Source organism: Hippoglossus hippoglossus, chromosome 4, assembly GCF_009819705.1.
Source record: "Hippoglossus hippoglossus isolate fHipHip1 chromosome 4, fHipHip1.pri, whole genome shotgun sequence".
In the NCBI taxonomy this organism is placed as follows: Eukaryota; Metazoa; Chordata; class Actinopteri; order Pleuronectiformes; family Pleuronectidae; genus Hippoglossus; species Hippoglossus hippoglossus.
In genome coordinates this window covers 21,775,956-21,798,089 of record NC_047154.1, presented here as the reverse complement: position 1 = coordinate 21,798,089, position 22,134 = coordinate 21,775,956, and the positions used below count along the sequence as shown (strand labels likewise).

Below are 22,134 nucleotides of genomic sequence, written 5' to 3'. Positions count from 1 at the left end.
TTATTTCCACAGCCTCACACACAGTAAACTGTCTACATTAACCAAGTCATCTGCTAAATCACCCTTCTAACAGTCTGCCCGAGACAGAGCCAATAATTGGAGAGAAATTATATCTTTCAACGCTTTTACTCAACAGCATTAAATTTTAATTACAAGTCCTGGGTACTGGAAGGGTCCTGTACAAGAGACCTGCACATTTGTAGTGACGGCTGAGGCCTTAAAAAGAGATGATGGAAGGTGACATATCTGAACATAATGCTATAAAGTTGAAATACCACAGAAAAAAAAGGTACAAAGCAATTTCTTTCTTCAATCTCTGAGAAAGTTAATGACCGGCATAAAAAAAATCCATTACAACTATAAATGTTATCAGGTCAGCGAGGGTTGCCTGTGCATCTGAGGCTCGGGGCCAATCGGCACTAATGGACCACAGGGACAAATAGGAGCCGGAGATCTGAGTTAACTGGTACGACACTGGGACACGGACACACGGGGCCCATTAGAGGTGGCGTGCGGGGCGTTCGCTCGATTTTTTATAACGTGTTTATATAGGCTAATGAAATGTCAATTCCTTTGCAAAGATGCAAGAGAAAATGATAATTTCCTCACTTCTAAAATGGAGAAAGTAAAATCCCATTTGAATTAGTGCCACGATGATTAGCTGAATAATCTATTCAAAGAACATTTGATTTCAGGACAACTGGGAAAGTAAATCAGCTGCGATACAACTAAAAGCTGCAGAAAAGCCAATGAATGTGGTGTTCCGTCACAGAAAGTTTATCAACATCAATTTTGATAACTGATTTATCATCAAGTCATTCATCAAGCAAAATGCCCCAAAGCTGCTTGTTCCAGCTTCTGACGTTTTGCTGCTTCTCTTGTTCCGTTTCATGTAATTTAGTATAATATCTTTCGATTTCTGAGTATTTGTTGTCGATTAACACTTGAAAGACCAACTTGTTGGGCTCTTGGTTCTTGTAATCATGTTGCTCACAATTAAGAAAACAAGTGTTGATTAAGAAAACAAAAAGCAAAAGACTAAACTATTAACCTTCAACTGAAGTTCTGTGTCTGGCTGTGATTACACTGCTCTGTTGAAACTGAAGGAGACAGATTAGGTTTCGCAAATGATTCTGATGTTCTACTTTCATTTTAAGCACTTGAACTCATGGTTCTCTTACTAAAGTTAAACAGTTACATATATTTACAGTTGCACGGTCGTATAATTGCGCACCAGAAAGCGAGAATCTTCCATTTTCCAAGTCCTCCTTCACCAGCTTTTCTCCCAGGATGCACTGTGGCTCTCAACCTTGTACCACAGGCACAGTGACACTAGATGATGAAGCCTCAGAGCTAAAACTGTGCTAATGGGACCACGGATTACTACTCTTGAAATGAGAAGAGATAACACGGTATAGATCCCAATCGGTGCCGGTGAAGATGTGGCTGTGTTGTAACGGGAGTGGGAACTGGGTATCAAACACACCATGGGTCCTTCATTCAACCTCCTCAGGGGCTTGTATCAAAACATTAGTTTTGTTTATGGGTGTACTGGCTTTGTCCTTCACGTGGCCTCTAAGGGTGATAAAGTGAGAGTTACACGATCCACCTTAGGCAGAAATAGGAAATGTTGCTGTGAACACCAGCTGTTGCTTAGGTCGACTTGGGCAGCGAGAGGCCTCAGCCTTCCCAGGCGCTGCCAAATAAAGAGACTACTGTGTTGTGCAAGACAGTTTTCACCCCCACCTTTACTTTCCAAAGGTGTTAAACTGCACGGGTGGGGAACGTTGCATAGTTTTAGCCATAAAGGGGATGAGGGTTGCCATCTGAAAGAACATTATTTGCACAGCGTTGCAGCATTGTGGTTAATGTAGAATCAACATTTGTCAGCTGCCAGGCAGAGGCTCTGGAGGGTGGACGGGGGTCTAACATGTCAGAGGATCCGCTCCTACCGTTTCAGACACTTCTCCCCGCAAATGAGTGACGGCCTCCGACACAACTCGGCCTCACAACTGACAGCCCGGATTCCACATTCGTCTCCTGCCTTATCTCCGTGGGATCATACGCACAAGAAGTGAAGAGCAATTCCATTAGCTGTCAACAGCCAAGATGCCTCGCGAACAAAAACCTGGGGAATATGGGAGAGGGAAAACATGATTGTAACCCCACTGGCACCCGGTGATATTACGCACACACCGCAGTCACTGTCAAGACTGAATTCTCACAAAGAAGAGAGTAAACAGGAGGCATATTTTTTTCATAAACCAACATGTACGGCAACTTTATTTGTAATTAATTCAACCCATAATGGACTTGAGAAACTGGTAGGAGCTGCCCATCTTCACAGGATCTAGAGAGAAAAATGATAAAAAACCCAAAGTCAAGTTTTTAAAGATATATGTAAATGTGTTTCTTGAAAAATAAAAATCTAAATGGCAAATTGTCCTAAAGAACCCTGTGTTTGTCTTTTAAATAAATCCCCTCCAGGATTATGTATTCTAAATCTAATTTACTATGACCAACTGCTTATCATTTGCTGTATAGTATATTTTTTTGCACCCCCAAGATGAAACGCGATGACGTTCAGTAAATCAGAAATCACGCCTGAGAAGACTGCATACTCTGCAACCAGCGCAGTCGATCGAAGACCACCTGCTTCTGTTGGACCAAAACAGCCTAATATACAACTCCTCTGTTTAATTGCAACTGTGTGGTCAATCAGAAAGCATAAAACTCCCAGTGGGTAGGTGGCATCTGTCTGTGAGGCGTCCGAGGATTGATGTGCCAGAGTCCGGGAGCTGCCTGGGCCGGCGGCCCGCAACCGGCGCGACGCAGCCCCATCACTTTTATGACATCTTAAGGAATCTTCTTTTTAATACAGCCCATTACTGCTGACATACAAATCTTCCCAAACGTGGTCCCATCTATGGCCTGATCAATTTTTACACTGCTGAGCCGTCCCCTTTCCCCTCATTTTGTCATTTCAAAATTCATATTATATAGGATTGTCTTATGAGAAAAAGAGCAATAAAAATACGTTACCACCTCGAAGATGTGCACAAGTCAGTGCTTGGCCGTTACTAAAAAGCTTCACAGAAAATAAAATTTGTTTCTGCAGTAAGCAGAACTGTTTAAATGTTATTTATTTTTATGTTCCTAAGAAAATATATTGTGAAGTGCAGCATTGATTTAGAACATAACCATGTCTCGATACGCGTTGAGGGGCTGAATTTATGAATCCTTTGCACAACTCCTTTAATTGAATTTTCCAAATCTCTCACCAGACACAAATAATCAATACCTACAGCTGAGGGAAACTTGCCTCAGAATTATTAGGGCCTTTCTTTTTCAATTTTGTAGTCATCAGCACATACAGGCACTGTGGGTATTTGTAATGCCGCGACTATGCCCCAAGGATTTATGCTCGGCCCAAGCCTGATTGCTCACGAAAAGTGACTTTAGACTGCTTACTGAAACTTTTGTTAACCTTACAGGAGAGTAGACGGGAAAGAGAGAGAGGGGGGGGGGAGGAAGGCAGGAGGGAAGGAGGCAAGGAGGCAAAGTGTGATTGGAAGATTGAGCTTTAAGGTTTAAAATGGATTTACTTCTCCGCTGCGGCATCACGGAGGTGACAGAGGTATTGCACGGCAGCTGAAAGGTTACCCAGGTTACAGATTCTGGACATGGGGAAAGATTGTAATGGCTGCCATGGAAGGATTGTTTTTAAAATTACTGAAATCTTTGTATTTTAACTATTAAAACAAACCTGTACACAATTCAATTTAAAGCATGACACATTCTGGTGGGACCAGTAGCTTATTGGAGCTATGTGATACTGCTGTGTACAGTATCTGACCTTGTTGAGTCAGTTTACAGTTTTGTGACTTGTCTCGTTGTACAGCTGTGACACGATGTTTTACCATTTAATGTTATCCCATTACTGTTACTTGTTTAAAAAAGGATATGCAACAATCATGTGCTTCTGTTCTGCTGCACATTTGCCTCCAGGTTTCCCAGAGGACGAGATACAAATAGACATGTTTTTGCAACAGACAATCGAGGTTTACATTGTGGTCTTTTTATGGAGACCCAAACCGTCGCCACAAATCAGTGCATTTGATATTATCACAATCATATGGTATCTCAACTAGGGCCAATAATCATCAGCACAGATGATTTTGACATCTCCATCTTTTTAAATGCTGTGATTTAATCGTGTGTCTTATTATCAAGGCTCAGAGTTTTGCTCTGTCATTCTGAATCATGCTGCAGCCACAACAAAGAAAACATTCAGAATTTTGACTATCTCATGTTACTACATTTAAAAAAATATATGTATTCAATGTGTTAGTATTGTCTCCTTGGCTGTTTTATATTTTTTATATTTCTCACCTATCTTAAACATGCTGTACAAATAAATCAAATACTGATGAATTGTTATTGTACCTGTGGTGTGGAGGGGCAATAAATCAAACATGTACTCAGTATTTAAACTTTAGCCCTTTTCAATATGTTTCTAATCATGGCACAATACCTTATAGTATATCTGCAATAATATATGTACTGTTTATTATTGTATGTACATTATTGAATACACACAACAGTATATAGTATGTAAAAAGCACCTTATTCTTATCATTTCCACTGTGTATATATATTGATATATAATGTTTTATCTCCCACTGATGATGTTAAATTCAACAACCAGCACATACTGCGTAATCCTACATCCTCAGGAAGCGTTCATTTTTCCCCCCAAAGACTTTCTTACACCCCCCCCCCCTTGCAATCAGCACATGGACCCGAAGCGTAAAAGGCCAAAGCAGCAGATCTAAACAAACATTTTACACAAGAGCAGAATCACGCTTCAAGATACCATCAACATCATCTGTCTGCATTTCACGCTCTCAGCAGATATAGGCCAGAGCTCTTCAGCAGCTTTGAATAACAGTTTGTTTTCTTAAAATGTGTGTCTCGCCGCGCACAGAGGGACGATTCTCTCCCACAGCTATCTGCCCTGACATCATGAAGTCTGTTGTTGTAAGGAGGTTTATGCAAAACTGATACATTTCATGGATCCACCATGTGACAAAAATGTGACATTCCTGGGGTGTGGATCCACAATGCATCATGTATGTTTGGCTGCCTTACTGGAACTAATTAAAATAATTTCTAACAACCTTATCGGAAAACAAGCTTGCTTCCTGACAGTACCCCCTATTCATTTTCCACAAGTCACCATTGTATGATTGGATCACAAGAATTGCTCTGCTGCAGGCATAACATGTGCCTAAAATAATCAAATTAATTCTTTCCCTAGGAAATCTACTCATTGACTTGTTTGTGCAACCATAACAAAATGTTGTTTTTCTCCGAAGGTCGCAGAGCACACGATTGTCTGAGCAACTAAAACAAGCATCCATTGATGCTGTTAATGTTAAGTAGCGAGGAAGATGCAGGAAGAAGCGAATCAAATAGTGAAGTAGTGGCGGATGGGGATGTCCTTGGGAATCAAACGCCCTCGTGACTACGTTTGTGTTCCTTCTCATCTTCAAATCAACCAAAAAATGTTTTTCTTTTACCCCTTAACAGACCTAAAGATAAGGTCGCAATCACCACAATCACATATGTCTACACGGGGTGAATGGCCTCAGGCTGAGGGAGGTGAGTCACTCAGCTCTCATTCCAAGCATGTACACGTTAAATCTGACTGACTGTGCATTACGTTTGAAGATAACACCTTTTGTGGCATTTTCTGTTTCGGTTAATTGAAAGTTGCAAGTCAGCGCTGCCTGAGAAAACTGACATCACCACTGCAGTCATTCATTCATTCCGTATTAAGGGCTTATCCACCAAGGAGGTCCATGGGGACATGGTGGCTGCACTAGGGGAGGGTGCCTCTTCTACAGCACTGTGAGGAAATAGTCCCTGAAATTCCAGTGTGGCAGAATAAAGGAGCTAGGTTTTCTCAAAACAGGCCCCTTACTTTAGACTATGACCTTATCAATCACAGCTGTCATTGAAATTAGTGACTAAAAACATCTGTTTTGTTTATTAAAAAGTGGAGATACCAATATTCTGTCTTGAGTGGTGTAGCTTGGTCAGTTGACTCGAAATACAGCACGGAGATAAATTATTATAAAATCCCTAAAAGCACATACAAGTTGTGAAAAGGATAAAAATAAATGTAGATTATGTGAAAGTATGTGCCGAGCTTCACTCCTCTTAAAACCGGCGGCAGCTTTATTTTTCAATAAATCTTGTGGTATTGTTCAACCCTCAGCTCCACTAAGCACGTGGCCGTAAAGCGTCTCAGTGTGATAAAACCCAAGTGACGTGGATAGGTGAGTTTATCTAGATGGTGTAAAAAGCATAATGAATGAAGCACATGAATGTTAAACAATAGAGATTGTTTACTCTGTGTATTGTTTTTAGTTTGTTATATTTATTAGCAGATACATTACCTTGAGTGTGATTGTCGGGGGCTTTACTGCTCTTTAAAGATGAAGCTGCTCTGGACGCTGTAAAGACAAAAAACATCATAACATTTCTTTACGATGAGGCAACAAATATAGAGCCTGATAGAAGATTAGTGCCGCTGATCCCAGAGACAAGTGAAAACTGATTTTACTGTAAATTGTGACTCAATCCATTTTACATCCAGGTGAATCAGTGGAAAATAGAGGAAATACCATGAAACCCCAGATGTGATTTGGTTTTCTGACACAATCAGGTGAAACAACGGAAGTCACTTCATGTACTCACTCAGTTCTCTGTGTCTCCTCAGCTCAGTCCTCAGGTCAACAGAAGATCCAGTGAGGGGACGTCCTTGTTCACTGCTGCCCTCTACTGGCTACTTCCAACACAGGGTTAAGGGAGAGAATAAAGAAACCACGAAACTCCATCAATACACAGGAAATAGAAGGAGAACAAAAAAAGGTAGCAAACTGTCTCGGAAATAAATGGACAAAGAAAGGAAAAAGGCAGTCGTGCAAAGAAGCTATTCAGAAAGGAAAAGTCATGTCACAAGTGGATATTCAGTGTGTGATAAAAAAAACCCACCATCTCTCAATCCGGAGATATGATGGAGACAAAGAAATTTCCGCCTATTCTAAAGATTTAAGACCAAAGGAAAAAGCCTCTCACCAATATTTCCTCCAGCTCTTTCCTGGCCCTGACGAATGCATCTACGGATTGTTCCAGTTTAGATCGTAGGGAGTCCAGTCTGAGTAAAGCCGAAGAGAGAGAGAGAGGGGGGGGGGGGGGGGGGGGTGACGATACAATCACACGTTCAGAAGTATCCAGATGATACAGACATGGAATGATACTAGAATAAATGGCTGGTTGACAGTAAATCACTAATACTGGTCATTTATATAGCGGCTGTTTTGGTATTCATCAGTGGTTTGAAGTATGGTAAATTGATGGGCCTCGACATATACTACACAAAAGGGTACATTCAAGATAAACAAGCAAAATATCATTATTTTAGTAGGTTTCTTTGGTCTGAAATACTGTTTATAACTGTAAACCATTAATTACCTGAACTACCTTTGCTGTAAAGTAGAGATTTATTCATTCACTCATACGTTTGTTTGTGTCTTTTTGTTCCGTTTGTACAACTCGGGCTCTTTTCAGTCTGGCTGTTTTGGATTCCCTCCAAATACAATTAATTTTAATGTTGAGAGCGTCAATAAATTAAAACACTGCACCCAAGTGACCCTAATCTGACATGACCAAGTGAGTGTAATGAATGTACTGTAAACCGAGCCGATGTAACGTATTAGTGACAGCGCTATGAAATTAAAAACTAATGCTCGTCTTGATGGATGAGCCTGACACCAAATGTCTGCCTGGGCTAAGGAAATGGTTCTTGTGTTAAGTGACTCTTATACAACTATTTTTAGTGCTATGTAAATCACTGATAATTTGGCCAGTGATGGATCTCCATCATTTCATGTCTCCTGTCATTAAATTCTGATATGTCATTATGACCATCAGGAAAGTGTGGCAATTGAAGTACAGCAACTCAAAGGGGAGTTGACTTTAACCCTTTAACGCTGTGTTCTACTTTCACTCTTTTTAATTAATAGTGACAAAACTCAACAGCAAATAAATAAATAGCACAATATGAAATAAATGCAAAATCTGTGTCATAAATACTCACTTTTCCAATTCTGTCTGAGGGACCCCTTCTTTTGCAGAGACTTTGTTCTTGCCGCCTGTTAATGAAGCACCACATCCTTAATAATATAATCTAGAGTTGACCAATTTATATACAAATGATTGTTTCTCTGTCGTTTGACAACAAAACTATTAAATCCTTGTCCCTATACTCTGAAATGCAGATCATGAACAGATGTCATTTCCAAGGAAAGACTGAGTAGCAGATTTAGTTTATTCATCTGGCAGTACATTACTGCATTTATCTCAATAGGGGAATTTCTTAAAGGAGAAAGACTATTGGAGATATAAATATTAAGTGAGTAAAAGATTCTATGAGACATCTTTTGTTATTTGGTACAAGTGGACATCTCTTCATGGATCTCAATGGGAATCAACCCACCTGCTTGAGAACTTGTGGCCGCAGTCAGAGTTTTGATGTTTCTTGCCGGCACTGGGATTTTAGAAGCCGGCTTCTGTTCAGGGACAGTGAAAAGACAAATTACATTGAAACATCCCACGATATTCATACATTATAAACACAGACAACCTTGATGTTACATTTTAAACCTTTAAATCCTTCTTAACACAGACTGAATCTTACACGTCAAACCTTTAAATCATTCTTTTAATAAGAAATGAGAGAGAGAGGTGATTGACACCTCAATATATCAGTACACCTGAAAGACTGTTTACTTACATTATGGGTGGTGCCCATGGGCAGAGTTTTACTCACACTGTTGGGAAAAAAGCAGGATTTAATTTATTTAATAAGGGAACTATTACTGGTTATCTGTATATTCAATAGACAACAATGCAGTGACCCAAACACATGATTTAATGCATCATAAAAATACACTGAAGTCCAGATTACTTAATAATCAACACTTTGCAGAAAAAGGCCCGTCCCACTTGACCCAGTTTGAGTGCCTCATGTATTATAACATATTTCCCACCTCAGTTTAAAGGCATAAAAGCCAAATATAGCAATTTCATTGGGAATATTACAACAAACGCAGTATTCAGCCCATGTGAAAATAAAACTACCTTTATTTCAGTTGGTTATAAACTTGCAGAAATGAGGATAGACCTTTTTTAAAGCAGCCATTTTGACACAACACAGTTAAAACAAAGACATTAGTTAAAGTTGTGTTGAATGAATTGATGCGATGTGTAAAATCTTTGTTTACATTCATGACAGCTGTTAAAAATCTGTACTGTTTGAGTATTTCTGAGGTAAACTGGAGTTAGAGTCTCCTTCAGAGCGACACGTTTTGAATCAGACATTAATATGACATTATATTTATAGTATAACTTCAGATTTAAAGGATACAGTAAAGCACTTACGGCATTTTCCAGTTTCAGTTCGTCTCAGTAAAAGTTTGTCACAAATACAAGTGATGAAACTGGCGCCTTTGCGTCAGTCAAATGGTTCGTGTGAAACATGAGCGGTCATATATATGTTTCCGGCATCCCCTGTTTTTTTATATCTACTACTTGAAATATTCTTAAAATGAAATAAAAACTCTTATTAAATAGTTTTCAGTTATATGAAGTGAAAGAATAATTAAAAACAATCACATTCTTTGTAGTTAGCAACGAGAACTGTGAGCGTTTGTTTCTCCAGGGACGTATTTTCGTGAACACCTCTGACTTTTTTGTTTACGTAGCAACAGGCAGCGCATAGCAACGGTGCTGGACGAATGGCTCTGCTAACGCGGGTTTCATTCAGTTAAATGAACCCTGCGTGTTTCTGGGTCCCGATACACGTTAGATAGTTAAAATTAAAACCCATTTAGCTTCAGTTTAACATCGTTTGACCGTCCATCTGCTGTCAGAGCCGGAGGAGGGAGCTAGCTACCGGAGCTACAGCCCTGTTCTCTCAGAGATGTCCGTCCAAGAGTCCCCCCGTGACGAAGAGGAGGGTTTCTACACGCAGTGCAGAGCCTCGTACCTCGCTGTGTTCAGGTCCAGTTTGTCGAACATCACGTCGAAGCAGCAGCTGGGTCGCGGTAAGCTAACGGTAGCTAGCTGTTAGCGTTTTAAAAGGGACGAGTACAGCTGTGACTGGTTTCACTGTGTGTAACGTTGGCGCGGGGACGAGCTGCAGAGATGATGTCTGGAAACAGAGCTGCTCAAACAATGTCAGATAACAACGTGGACACCAGCAGTCACGGTGACATCAGTGGGATGTGACCAGTACAACAAACTGGGTTTGATTTATATTTAGCTACTACTGTGTTTGTTTATGAACCTTTCTTCAAGAAGGATCTGCTGATATGAAGTCTTTGTGTTCTCCTTCTCCAGACGCTGGCTGTGTATTGACATCACTTTCCAGTTATTTGAAGGAGGAAAGTTTAATTTTTAGTTTTGTGTGGTTTCACTCTTTCAACTCCTAGCCCCACACTGACCTGCTGATCGATCGTCACTACAGACACATGACGTGCTGCTCCAAGTTGAATCGGTTTCAATGAGCCTGTTGTAGTGATCCCAGTTATCAAAAATACTACGTAATGACTTTTGGAGAAATGTGCATGAAAGACACTCAGAATATTTCTGCTTGACAGACTTTAGACAAGACGTATTTAATCAGTTCAAGGTTTGTCAGTGATGAATAAAGCTTCAGTAAAGAGCTGATCGAGAATATACGTGACACTACAAAACACAAAGGTCTATCAGAAAATAAACCTACTGTTGTTTATCTGCCTGTTTTACTTCTATAGTCTAAAGTTTTTCCCCCATTTATCTCATGTAGTTCTCCAGCAAGCAGGAAGAAATCCATCCCTTGCCACGCTCAGTAAATACTGGACCCCAAGAACGTCCAAACTGAACTTTGATGACTTCTGTGAGATTCTCAAGTGTGAGAAGAAAACTGAGGAGACGGAGCTGATGACAGCGTTCAGAAAGATGGATGTTAACGGCGACGGCTACATCACACACAGCGAACTGGAAATGGCCCTGACCACTGTGAGTAGCTGAAAACATATTGTATGAGAGAGATCTGCAACCAATTGTCTCCTCTATTGTTTTAAATGAATGTTGCAGTTTTGGCTTCAGTTAAATTGACTGATGTTGTGCAATCAGCCAACTGAGCGACCCATTAATGTTTCATCACAGACTGAGTAAACATGAAATGATTAAAATCACAGTTACTGGCTTAAGCTCAAACAGAACAGAATCATTTTTTACTGTGGTGTTTTCTCTACTGAAGTACAACATGTGTTGAATCTTTCAGAGTGGAGAAAAAATGACGCCTGAGGAGGTGAACACCATTTTCACATTAGCTGACATCAACAAGGACGGCAAACTAAACTATGCAGAAGTAAGTTTGGACAATGAAACGTGTACTTTAAATATATTCTCAGCTGGAAGTTATTTCAACTGATAGACTGGTTGATCAGCTTAAGAAAAATTATACCAACATTAGCAATGTAATTGAATTTGCAGTCTCCTGACCTTATTGTCACTACAGTTAGAATAAAAAGACATTTTCTAATGTTCAAAAGAAAACAATAGTGTAGCCCTCCCATGATTTGTCTTTATTCAATGTCATATTCTTACCTCTACTTGTGACACAACCTCACAAACTGTGCTCATGCATCATGTTTTGACTCGTGGTTTCCCGTTGCCGTCAGTTCTGCAGATTGCTGGTGTCGACGGTGGAACAGTGTCAGGTGGCAGCTTTGGAGAGGCTCGAGGCTGATGCTAAGCTGAAGATACAGAACTTTGGCAGTCAGTCATACAGCCCTCCGAAGAGCGCCGTGTCATCAGCCTCCTCAGCAGCAGCAGCTCAGCCTCAACCTCCAGAAACACCAGACCCGACACTCAGAAAAGGTGAAAATCTGAGGCTTCCCAGAAGATTTGTGTATGTTTTTATGCTGTGCTCAGTGACCAGACATCATTACATTATCATTTGATTCCAGAGCTACATGTCGTAGTATTCACCTGTCACAGATATACACTAGATATACTCCACACTTTTCAAAGATGCACACCGGTCTCCCCAATACGCCTCAGAGATTAGTTTTGCTGAATAAATAATAGCTCTGTTATCGATTGATTTTTCCCTCCCCCTATGACAAATGGCCTCATTAAGACAGACAATACATCACAATAACTCCACAACTAAAACAGTTTTTCTGGAGGGAGGAGACTGTAAAGCGTTGTGATTATGGCCGATCGTTTCCGCCATTAAGAAACTGGCAAAATCTCTTGTCTACACTGATGAAAAATGATGCCTTTCAGCTCTGGATTTGGAGGAAAAATATATGTTTTTGTCGCCAAAACATGCAAAGACTTGTTTCGGGTCCAGCTGCAGCCTTCTGCTCCCACAGACAACAAACAGGCAGGGTTTTTCTGTAAAAGACGGCACCTTCAGCCGTGTGAAGACGGGTGTAAAAATCTACTTTCTCACACTTTAACAATAGCATTGTGAGGAGAGAGAGGCGCGGAGATCCTGGATGAGCGATCCAGGGACAGGCCCACAGCGGGAAGATAGATGGGGTTGATTTAAGTGGTCAGTCCATGTTCATGCTATTGATTTGGAGGATTCCACCACTTCTCACTGGGGAGATGATGAGGGATTAGATGGTGGTAGAGAGGAAGGCCCCGTCGACCACCGCTGCAAAAACAAATGAGCTCCCACATACTAGTCAGGATTATCACATTATTGTGCCTCTCCCAGGTATTGATTTATACCTCTTACATTTTAACAAGGCTCTGACACCAGGAGCTACGTGATCGCACATGTTGAATGGGTTTTTCTTGGTGCTCAAAAACTGTTTTGACTGCTCATTTGCTCCTGCATTTGTCAGTATAAACCAGTATTTCCCTGAGTCCTACAGTATAACTGTATTTGACAGGGGCGATTCTGGCTGGTTCTTCGCAAAGCATTGATGACGTTAAATTATTTATTGGGTGTTTTGTGTGGAACAGACAAATTGATGAACTGCCGTGGTGTTTTCTGATAATTGGTTTATTTAGTTCAGTTCTTGTAGTTTTCTAGCACCAGGGAACCACAAACAACTCTCGCATTCAATGGAAGCTCACAGTGCAGCTTTTGTTAGGCCACGTTCCAGTGCATCTTTGTCCATATTCACAAACAAGCTACGATTGGCTCCTCCAGATTAAAATACTCCCATCAATACAAAATAGATCCGGGACGAATACCATGACAGTGGGTCTATTTATTCTCTGCCACGGTAATTTGCTTGTAAGCCCATCACATTACTTCGCATCTTGATTTCCCCGGCTTGGAAACAATCAGAGCCCTCATTAGTGAATTGATATTTTCTGGCTTCAATTAGTGTTCGAGATAAAAAAAGTTGTGCGAGATAATGGATTCGAGAGGGTCCTGTTATGCCATTTGTGATTTAATATGCCTCCATCATTAATGGAAATGGGGCTGAACTTGAGATTCACACGTTTGTAGAACCCGAATGCAAAGTAGCCATCTTCACGTGAACTTGGGAACGGACTTCTGGGAAGGCAGATTACATTCTGGGCCACATCTCTCTTTTTAAAGTGTGTTTACGATGTGGAGAGGAGAGGGCTGTACTTAATCTTTTAGTGAGCAACGTTTTTTATTAGTAATAATTTTTGTCATTTATAAAAAAAATCTATACCGAGTATATTTGTCTGTGTAATTTCTCATCTTTCCCTCCAATCTGTTTTTTGGTTTTACTTCAGACAGCCGATCGTCCTCTCGTCCTTCCTCTGCTCGCAGCCGACGGTCGTCTCTGGCGAACTCAATCAATATGACATCCAGCAGCTCTAGGTCCAGCAAAGTACCAGAGCCTGCAGGCTTACAGGTAAACTATAGGCGTTACATATGGTACAGTCATAATGATTTAGTTTTAGAGAGTTTTACATTATCGCCATGGAGGATTCTGCAAAAAACAATTTCCATGACCTTTTGCGGCGGGTTGGGGTTATGACTCAAGGAATCACCGATGGAATTTTGGAGGGGATCCGGAGAAAGAGGCAGATCCAGGATTTCTCTCTTTAACTTCTCTTGTCTTCCTTCTTTTTAACTTTTGTTTACGTTTGCTTTAGCCTTGGCTGAGGTATGTACATTTAGGTCAAATATGATGTTCAACAAGAAAATGCATATAAAGAAACTGTCAAAACAACAACAACAATACAATAAGATTACCACATAACTGAATGACAAGTATCACAGTATTTATGACTACATGATAGTTAATGTTATTCGAAAAGGAAAATGTCATATTATGAATCATTTATACCGTCAATAACAAACCCATGTGAGATGTCCCATGATAACAAAGCCCGTGCAGGGGGTGGATCTCCCCAGTATCACTGTCACACACTGTTTTTGATGGGCGCGTTTAGCCCCGGGTCAATAGATACTGTATTGATCCATCGCTCTTTGTTTTCACTCTTTTTGGATTAACCTGGCCTGGTTTGCTTTACAGCAAAGGAAAAAAAAGTAAATAAATAAAAAAAATATTACAGCCTCCTTCATCTCTGAGGTCCATACAAGGCGTTGAGATTGGAAAGGGCCAGACATCGTCAAGGTAGAAGAATGTGAGTCCAGAGATTACCTCTGAGGGAAGTTCAGCTCTATATTGGCTGCTATACTGCCACAGGCTGATAATTGGAAGGTAGTGGGTGGAGGGCGGGTTGTGTTTTTCTAGTGGTGTAAGTGTGTATTTGCGTGTGTGTGCTTTGTGGGATTCAGATATGCACAGAAAGGATTCATCTGACTTGTCCTTAGTCTTTATGTTAAGGTTATAATTATAAGATACAGTAGATTAAGTGTGTGTGTGTGTGTGTGTGTGTGTGTGTGTGTGTGTGTGTGTGTGTGTGTGTGTGTGTGTGTGTGTGTGTGTGTGTGTGTGTGTGTGTGTGTGTGTGTGTGTGTGTGTGTGTGTGGCTAGTCTGGCGACCTGCGACCCTCCGCGTTGCCGTAATTCAGACCTTTGGCCAGAGCAGGTGACAGCAGCTGTATTAGTCTGCAGGCTGACCCTCTCTCTGCGGGGGCATTAATTCTGATGTCTTTAAGCAGTAGACAGGTGCCCATGGCAATTTCCCTCATTTAATATTGTCTGGACAAACCACTGAAGTGTTATGATTTGATCTTTTATGCCTCTCACAGCCCAAGATAAATACAACGAGAAAATAGCTTTCCTCCGAAGGAGTGACATGCGCCGTCTTTATGGTACTTTTCTTTGTTTAACTTGGTGATTTATTTGTCCACTAAAAGGATATATGGCCTATTCCAGACTCGCTCGACCCTCAATGTCCTCTTACCGTGTGTCCACACCAACTGTGTTTTCATTTAATGGGTCCCCGATGAACGGAAGGAAAACTTGCCTTGTTTTGATGTTCCTGTTCAATTTGAAATTATTATGTCGTTTCAGTTGTGCTGCCAGACAAAGGAACAACAGGATTTCAAAATGAGAGAAATATTAGGATTCATAAATATCGCCAAAGTAGCCTCCTGATGGTTTTGAATGAGCCCTGGCCCAAGATTGAAAGGGCTGTATTTATCAAAGTTAAATGGACTCCTATTTGTCGTATCAGGAACTAGAGGGAGATTTAGTCCCGCCTGCAGCAGAAAGCCAGTGTAACACTTCTGCCCTCCTCTGGAGCAGCAGGAGAATAACAAGTGTTTACACGCTGCTGAGCCCAGACACAAGCTATGGAGTAATGAATGTGCCCCCTGAAGGTTGGAGTGGTAATTATCACAATGGCAGTTTCTTTTAATCAAGTGAGCAACCTCACTGTTATGATTGACTGCTTAATTCTCTCTGTCATGCCAAAATATACTTCCCCTGTCACAAGATCAATCCCCCTTCTAATAGGAACTGCAAATTAGTTTTGGTTTCTGTTGAATGAATAAATGCATTTTGTTGTCAAGTAGCAAAACTGTTTGTTGGGATTGTGTCAGGATTTTAACGGAGGCCACACATCATCAAATGTATGAGGATATACAAAACGTGAAAAACGATATTTTTTATTTCACTGTTTAGGAAGATGATATTTTTCGGCTTTATTAGCCCACACCATGTGACTGAAAGTTTGTATGAATATTGCAAGTCGGCTGGTTAAGCACAGATGTTGTCCCTTGTTGCAGGAGTGGCACCACAGTCACATGAAAGGATGTTTCTTCTTGGAGGATGATGGGAGTGTCGGCTCTCTGCAGTACCAGCTCCACATCCCGCAGACATGCAACGTCTACCTGACTGTCCAACCACAAAGCCTCAGCCACAGACCCGGTAAATACGGCAAAACTACAGCTGCCGTCGGGATGTTATGTGTCTGCTTGCCCCCCCCACCCCGACTCAGTAGGTCAGATGTCGGGGAGGGGGAATAGAATAGCACCTCTGGAGTTGTGGGAATTCAGTAGTTTGCTCCTCGGTCGGTCAGGATCCATATAGAAACATGCTGGAATGTTTCAGTAGCGTTCAGGCTAGTTGCAATTTTAAATAGGCTCTTTGTGACACTAAGACATAAATAACGTGTTGCCCCTGTAATTATCAGATTATGAATCATAAACAAAAAAAGAGACCACACAGAAGCCTGGCGTTGTTTATTGGCCCCTGCAGGGTGTTTTTACATCGTGTGGCGGCAGATCGGGTTCTGTAGGAAACGTGCTAGATTGTGTTCCAGCTGAGTGGACGATATTTTATGACGAACATTAAGAGGAAAGGTGTTGTTCAGTTTATTAAATTGGAACGTGCGGTGGAAGATACTGAAATGATGTCGACGGTAGAAAGTTAATCCTCCTGTTTATGTTGTTGAAAAGACTACTCAATGTGTTCGTAACGACAGGAGAAAACATGTGTTAACAATTCTGTATTTAAATCCAAGCATCATGGTTAAACTTCTCAGTTAATATATTATATGTTTTTGATATGGTAGTTTTCATTGAATGTGTATTTTGGTTGTTGTTTAATCTGGTTATAGTATATGGACAAACCACAAACAGATAGTATGATTATAATAGTGTTTATAATAGGCCACAGTAGCATGTTCAATAACAAAATAAGCAAATATTTATTTGTTTGTTATATTGGTCCTCTCCATTTTTGGAAAGGTTTTGTCATAACCCACAGAAAAACACTCTTAAAAGGCGACTGCTTGATCAAAGTCTTATATAATTTACATATTCCTGTTTATGGTGTTTCTTCTCAGACAAGTCTCCTCCCTGGATGACGGTGGATACGGTTCTTTTCATTATGTCGGCTGGTGAAGCCAAAGAAGACTCTGTAGTGCATTTCACTGAGTCAAAAGACAAAGAGGTATATTATGTTTGTGTTGAGAGATGTACATTTACTCTATTTCTTTATATTCACTGTGGCATTTATCGGCACTGTTGTGTTTTATTTTCCTGATCCACTCTTTTTGTCTCTGCAGAAGTACATTTGGAAAGGAGAACTGAACACTGGGACGTACTTCCTGCTTCCCTTCACCAGCGGCTGCAGACTTAAGAAAAGGAGCAAAAATGATCTTCCTGACAAACCTGTGGAGCTCGTCTACAGGACTGACTCTGGAGAGCTGGACCTCACCAGGGAGCTCAGGTTTGGAGTTTTGATCTATTCTGAAAGGTTCCACTTTAATCTTGAATTTTGTGGTTTATTCTGGAACATTTTAACTTTTTTTTCAAAATGCTTTTATTTTTCTTTCTCATGCCTGATCCTAATACTCATAGATGTCATCAAAAAAATGCAATAGCTTTGGTATGAAAGATGTGGTTATTGTTCCCCTGTGAATACTGGATGAATGCCTTCGATGCCTTGCTTCATTGCTACTGCAACGTTGAGAAGGTCCCTGCATGAAATGTCTGTGTCGCTCCCTTTGTGCCACAGGGAGGCGCTGTCTGACATCTTTGAGGTTATAGACCTGGATGGAAACGGTCTCCTCGGTCTGGAGGAGTACAATTTCTTTGAGCTCAGGACCAGTGGAGAGAAGTGTGACAAGGAGGCCTGGGCTGTCTGCAAAGGTAATTCTCATGGAAATACATAGAGAAACATTATGAAACAGCATAAGCAGTCAACTAATGATTAATATTACTTAATGTTTTTTTGGGGGGGGCAGAAAACTTTGATATGAGAAGCAATCAACTGACCAAGCAGGGCTTCATGGAGCTGAACCTGATGGAGGCCACAGAGAAAGATGGAGACCCCGCAGACCTGTGGGTCATCCTGGAAGCTATGGGCTACAACCGCATGCTGGAGCTAGTCGAGGTAAGTCTGATTTCACTCAAAACAACGTCACGTGTTACTCTACACAACCATACAACAACCTTATCCTACCAACAAACTGAATGAACTCCTCCTCCCTCTCCGTCAGGCTTGTCCATTCCAGATAGATGTACATTGTGAAGACACGCCGCTGTCTCTCCAGCCAGTCAGTATGGACACAGGGCCCAAGCTCCTGAACCAGGCCCTCCAGAAGTCCATCATAGCCAGGACAGGGGCCAAAGCACTGAGGGGACTAGATAATGTTTTCATCTACACCTACCGAGGAGAGCACAGGATCTCCTCACTCATAGCTAACAAGGTCAGCAGCCATCTGTGTGTATCTGTGTGAAGGTGCTCACACAGTTTAGCAATACTGGAAATGAATTTTCCAGTTTCACCGCGATCGTACAGTTGCTGTGCATCTTCGTGGCCAGTAGTGGGATGATAGTCCCACTTTTATTGTGATAGAATTAATTGATTATTTACTTTGGTATAGATCAGGGCACAGAGCATCAGGGTGTTTATACTTCTCAAGGAAATGCCAAAGCTTGCACATTCTGTCTTATTACAGTCCACTGCTGTAAGTGTGTGGTTGCTGGAGACCATTCAACCTATATGTAATTGATATGCAGTGGTCGTATCTGTTCTCATAGCAACAGGAGCTACTCTAAGAGAATGACCCTATGATACAAAAGAACCTCTTAACAGGGAAAAGTTAAACTGGTTATCATGAGAGTGTCATTATTCGTTTTATTTTGTATTAACGCATTGTCTTTCGATTCAACTACACACACTCTACTGCTGTAGAGAGAGCTTGTCTTGGATATAACACTGTCTTGAAGATGGTATGCATCCACATTACTATGTTCAAATGGTACATAAAAATGTAGCTGTACTTAAATTAGCACAAGGTCCACTACCTTGTTGTTGTGTGTAGAAAGAGGCTATTTGTGTTTTAAACCATAGCTTCTCATTTATTTACCTTTCTTCTATAAGTTTAGCTGTTTAAAATGGTTTCTTCATATTCTCTGATCTCAAGAATAAAAGTTGAACCCTTTGTGTTGCAGACCAACCAGAAAGTGACAGTGCACATAAACAACGAGCAGAACAGGAACTGCAGCAGCAGCAGAGGCATGAGTGTGTTCGCTGTGGAGGTGCCAGCCCGGACCAAGATGGTACGAAGTTTTCCCTTTTGCTCTTTCAAAATCTGAGAAATGTCTTTAAGAATACTTTTAGAAATATACATATGACGGTAGAAGGGAATTAAATGATTAAATGGTGTTTTAGATGTTAATACAAACGTGTGTTTCCTGTCTTCTAGGTTTGCCAACACATTCTACCCATCAGTGACAAACAGGACTGGACCTATAATTGTGTGGAGACGATACTAACCTGCACATGAAGATGTGCTGCTATGAAAGATTGAATGCTCAACTGTGCCACTGCTACAGAAAAGTGATGGACCACTTGCTTTTAAATATATGATTCATAGATTGTTCTACATCCACTGGTAATATGAAAGACATTGTTAATGGTTGGACCAAATGATTGTGATGTGTAATTTTACAAAAGAAACACTGCTAATCATTTCTTTTACAAACCCTGAATTCACGTGTTTTCAGATCCCAGCACCAGGAGCGGAGACATTTGATCAGACCCACCTGCAGCTCAGTGCATCAGCTGTTAAACACTGATGGTCACAGTTCAAATACCACTGATAGTGGTGACTGCTGCTTTTGTGCCTTTGTATGTGTGACATATTGTGTTAATGTAGAGAATTTCAAAATTCCCTTAAAATTGATTAACATTAAAGACCAAAGGTTAGAATGTCAGCATGGCTCTTTTATTCATGAGTCATCATTTAAAATAAATGATCTTGTCATGACAAACTCAAATGATAAACTCAAACACAGGAAATCTGGGATCTGGATCTCAGCTCTCTTTAAAATCACAACAAAGTTGTCTGACAACATTAGAAAAGGGAGAATTAAACATACAGTTGATGTTATTAGCTACGATAGCGGCGAATTGTGAGGAGGAGGCTAAAGCTGGTCATAACATGAAGGTAACACAGCTTCACATTGACATTAGATGTAGAAGTTTGTACACTAAGTCTGTGTTACTCTGTAGATATCAGCCACCACCGTCCCTGCTCTTTATACAGTTTGGGGCTGTGAGGATTTAGTGTTGGCCATGAAATGCATTCCTCTGTATTGCAGTCAGGTCTAAACTTTATTCGCCCTTGGCCTTTGCAGCTGAGAACAGTCTTGACCTCCTATTTATATCTGGCTGGTCATTATTTGCCCTTTGACTTTCTCTGCTGAAACAGTAGAGCCAGTGAACTAAATGTCACATGACATGTGAGAGGAACAGTATTTAATGTCCCGAGCCCCTGTCTGCTCTTCCTTTCCCAGCACAGAGGTTTAGTGACGCTCGACTGCTCGGGGGCTAGCTGGCTTTCAGGAGCTGTGAGCCAAACTGGACAACTACAGTACTGGACTGTTAATTAAACTCTTTTTATATGTAGTTATAAGGAAAGTTTAATTTTTAGAACTTCATTGTGAATTGTGTGACATGATTTTCTTCAAAATTAAAAATCATACAATGCCATACAGATGATATGCCTCTAAATCAACAGCGAACATGCAGATAGGGAGTTAATAACCTGCCAACATGTAGTTTTAGCTCATTGTAAACCTACATTATAAACATACACATGTTGTATCTATCCTGGTCTCCACGCTCACTTCACACGCCCCCTCGTCATGATGGCACGTCTGACGTTAAACTTTGTTCTGCTATGATCAAACACGCTGTGGTGCAACAGGCAAACAGCAGAAGTCTGAGTCTGTTTCACAACATGACTCCTGTGAAATAAACCTTTTCACACAAGTTCTCTTTAAAAATCTTTCTCTTTAGCGGGTCAGATATTTGGTAAATTGCACTGACTTATTAGAGAGTTGATTAATTTACTCTTTTCTTCACTGTGTTAAAGTTTGGGACAGAATCCTTGGAGTCATTGACCCCTCTGTGCGTGTGTCTTGACCTTAAAGGTACAAAGGTCTGTTGAAGCAGGAATTAACCACCTGCATGTCTACACAGAGGACAAGGCTGTGATGTTGTTTACCACAGTTGGTTGTAAGGACCTTGCTCATGGGCACTTAAGCAGTGTGGATAAATGCTTAAGTGCCCTTGTTTTTTTGCACTTTTCTCTCTTTTTTATTTTATTTGGAGTTTAGCTAAATTAGAGGACCTCACATGCAACAGATTGAAATGTACAGATGCTGGGGATTTTCTATGGTTATAAGAGTATTTATAGATTCAAAATTATAAATTTTGCAGTTTCAGAGGTGAATAGCCAAATCAAATATAATTGAAGTTACTGGCGACCACTTCTTTTTCGCCCTGACATTCAAATTCGACTCTAAACTGTGTCATTTACACCATGTTTGTAGCCTAAATGTCTTCTGATATCCTCCTGCTAGTTACTGCAGCAGTTTAAGTTTTTTTCTGTGTTTTCTTTTAACATTTAAAGAAGTGGTTGCCATTTTCTTAAATTTTATTGGATTTGGCTACAACTCTGTTTACCCCTGAAACTCCAGAAGTGTTTTGTGGACTCAAACACTTCACCCCACCTCCTCCATCCACATTGTGGTGAGTGTATAATGAGAGAATTCTAATTTGGGGGGGGGAACTATCCCTTTAATGTCCCCTGTTGCATGAATGAGACCTGCTGCTTGGACTCTGCAGGTGAGAGAAG

The 22,134-nt window shown here is 40.7% G+C and overlaps 2 protein-coding genes across 4 annotated transcripts; one reads left to right on the top strand and one right to left on the bottom strand.

Moving 5' to 3' along the window:
* Positions 1 to 373: 373 nt before the first annotated feature.
* efcab7 (EF-hand calcium binding domain 7) lies at positions 374 to 20,204 on the top strand. Of its 2 annotated transcripts, none has more exons than XM_034581979.1 (15): positions 374 to 383; positions 5,956 to 5,962; positions 10,013 to 10,175; positions 10,919 to 11,130; positions 11,399 to 11,485; positions 11,799 to 11,997; positions 13,852 to 13,973; positions 16,265 to 16,406; positions 17,326 to 17,432; positions 17,548 to 17,711; positions 18,000 to 18,133; positions 18,229 to 18,377; positions 18,484 to 18,693; positions 19,442 to 19,549; positions 19,696 to 20,204. In XM_034581979.1, exons 3-15 carry the CDS (start codon positions 10,052 to 10,054, stop codon positions 19,774 to 19,776), a joined length of 1,839 nt encoding a protein of 612 aa, XP_034437870.1. In that variant the 5' UTR covers positions 374 to 383; positions 5,956 to 5,962; positions 10,013 to 10,051; the 3' UTR covers positions 19,777 to 20,204. The 2 variants fall into 2 exon arrangements, with proteins under 2 accessions (XP_034437870.1, XP_034437872.1); XM_034581981.1 differs by lacking the exon at positions 5,956 to 5,962 and adding an exon at positions 3,495 to 3,498 and having other exon boundaries at positions 10,010 to 10,175.
* Positions 2,257 to 9,612, bottom strand: si:dkey-148h10.5 (uncharacterized protein LOC107988039 homolog). Of its 2 annotated transcripts, none has more exons than XM_034581984.1 (8): positions 9,511 to 9,612; positions 8,864 to 8,900; positions 8,567 to 8,639; positions 8,168 to 8,222; positions 7,147 to 7,225; positions 6,766 to 6,853; positions 6,465 to 6,521; positions 2,257 to 2,350 (listed from the first exon to the last, which is right to left on the bottom strand). In XM_034581984.1, exons 1-8 carry the CDS (start codon positions 9,513 to 9,515, stop codon positions 2,298 to 2,300), a joined length of 447 nt encoding a protein of 148 aa, XP_034437875.1. In that variant the 5' UTR covers positions 9,516 to 9,612; the 3' UTR covers positions 2,257 to 2,297. The 2 variants fall into 2 exon arrangements, with proteins under 2 accessions (XP_034437875.1, XP_034437876.1); XM_034581985.1 differs by lacking the exon at positions 9,511 to 9,612 and adding an exon at positions 9,354 to 9,458.
* Positions 20,205 to 22,134: the final 1,930 nt, after the last annotated feature.

What these genes read in the sequence shown, in the direction of transcription:
- si:dkey-148h10.5 (XM_034581984.1), bottom strand. An exon ending in GGCCACAAGTTCTCAAGCAG is followed by an intron (nt 8,223 to 8,566) that starts GTGGGTTGATTC and finishes CTTCATTAACAG; the next exon opens with GCGGCAAGAACAAAGTCTCT. An exon ending in CCCCGACAATCACACTCAAG is followed by an intron (nt 2,351 to 6,464) that starts GTAATGTATCTG and finishes TTTTCTCTCTAG; the next exon opens with ATCCTGTGAAGATGGGCAGC.
- efcab7 (XM_034581979.1), top strand. Translation starts at nt 10,052, where the DNA reads ATGTCCGTCCAAGAGTCCCCCCGTGACGAAGAGGAGGGTTTCTACACG. An exon ending in CTGAGTCAAAAGACAAAGAG is followed by an intron (nt 17,433 to 17,547) that starts GTATATTATGTT and finishes TTGTCTCTGCAG; the next exon opens with AAGTACATTTGGAAAGGAGA. An exon ending in TGCCAGCCCGGACCAAGATG is followed by an intron (nt 19,550 to 19,695) that starts GTACGAAGTTTT and finishes CCTGTCTTCTAG; the next exon opens with GTTTGCCAACACATTCTACC.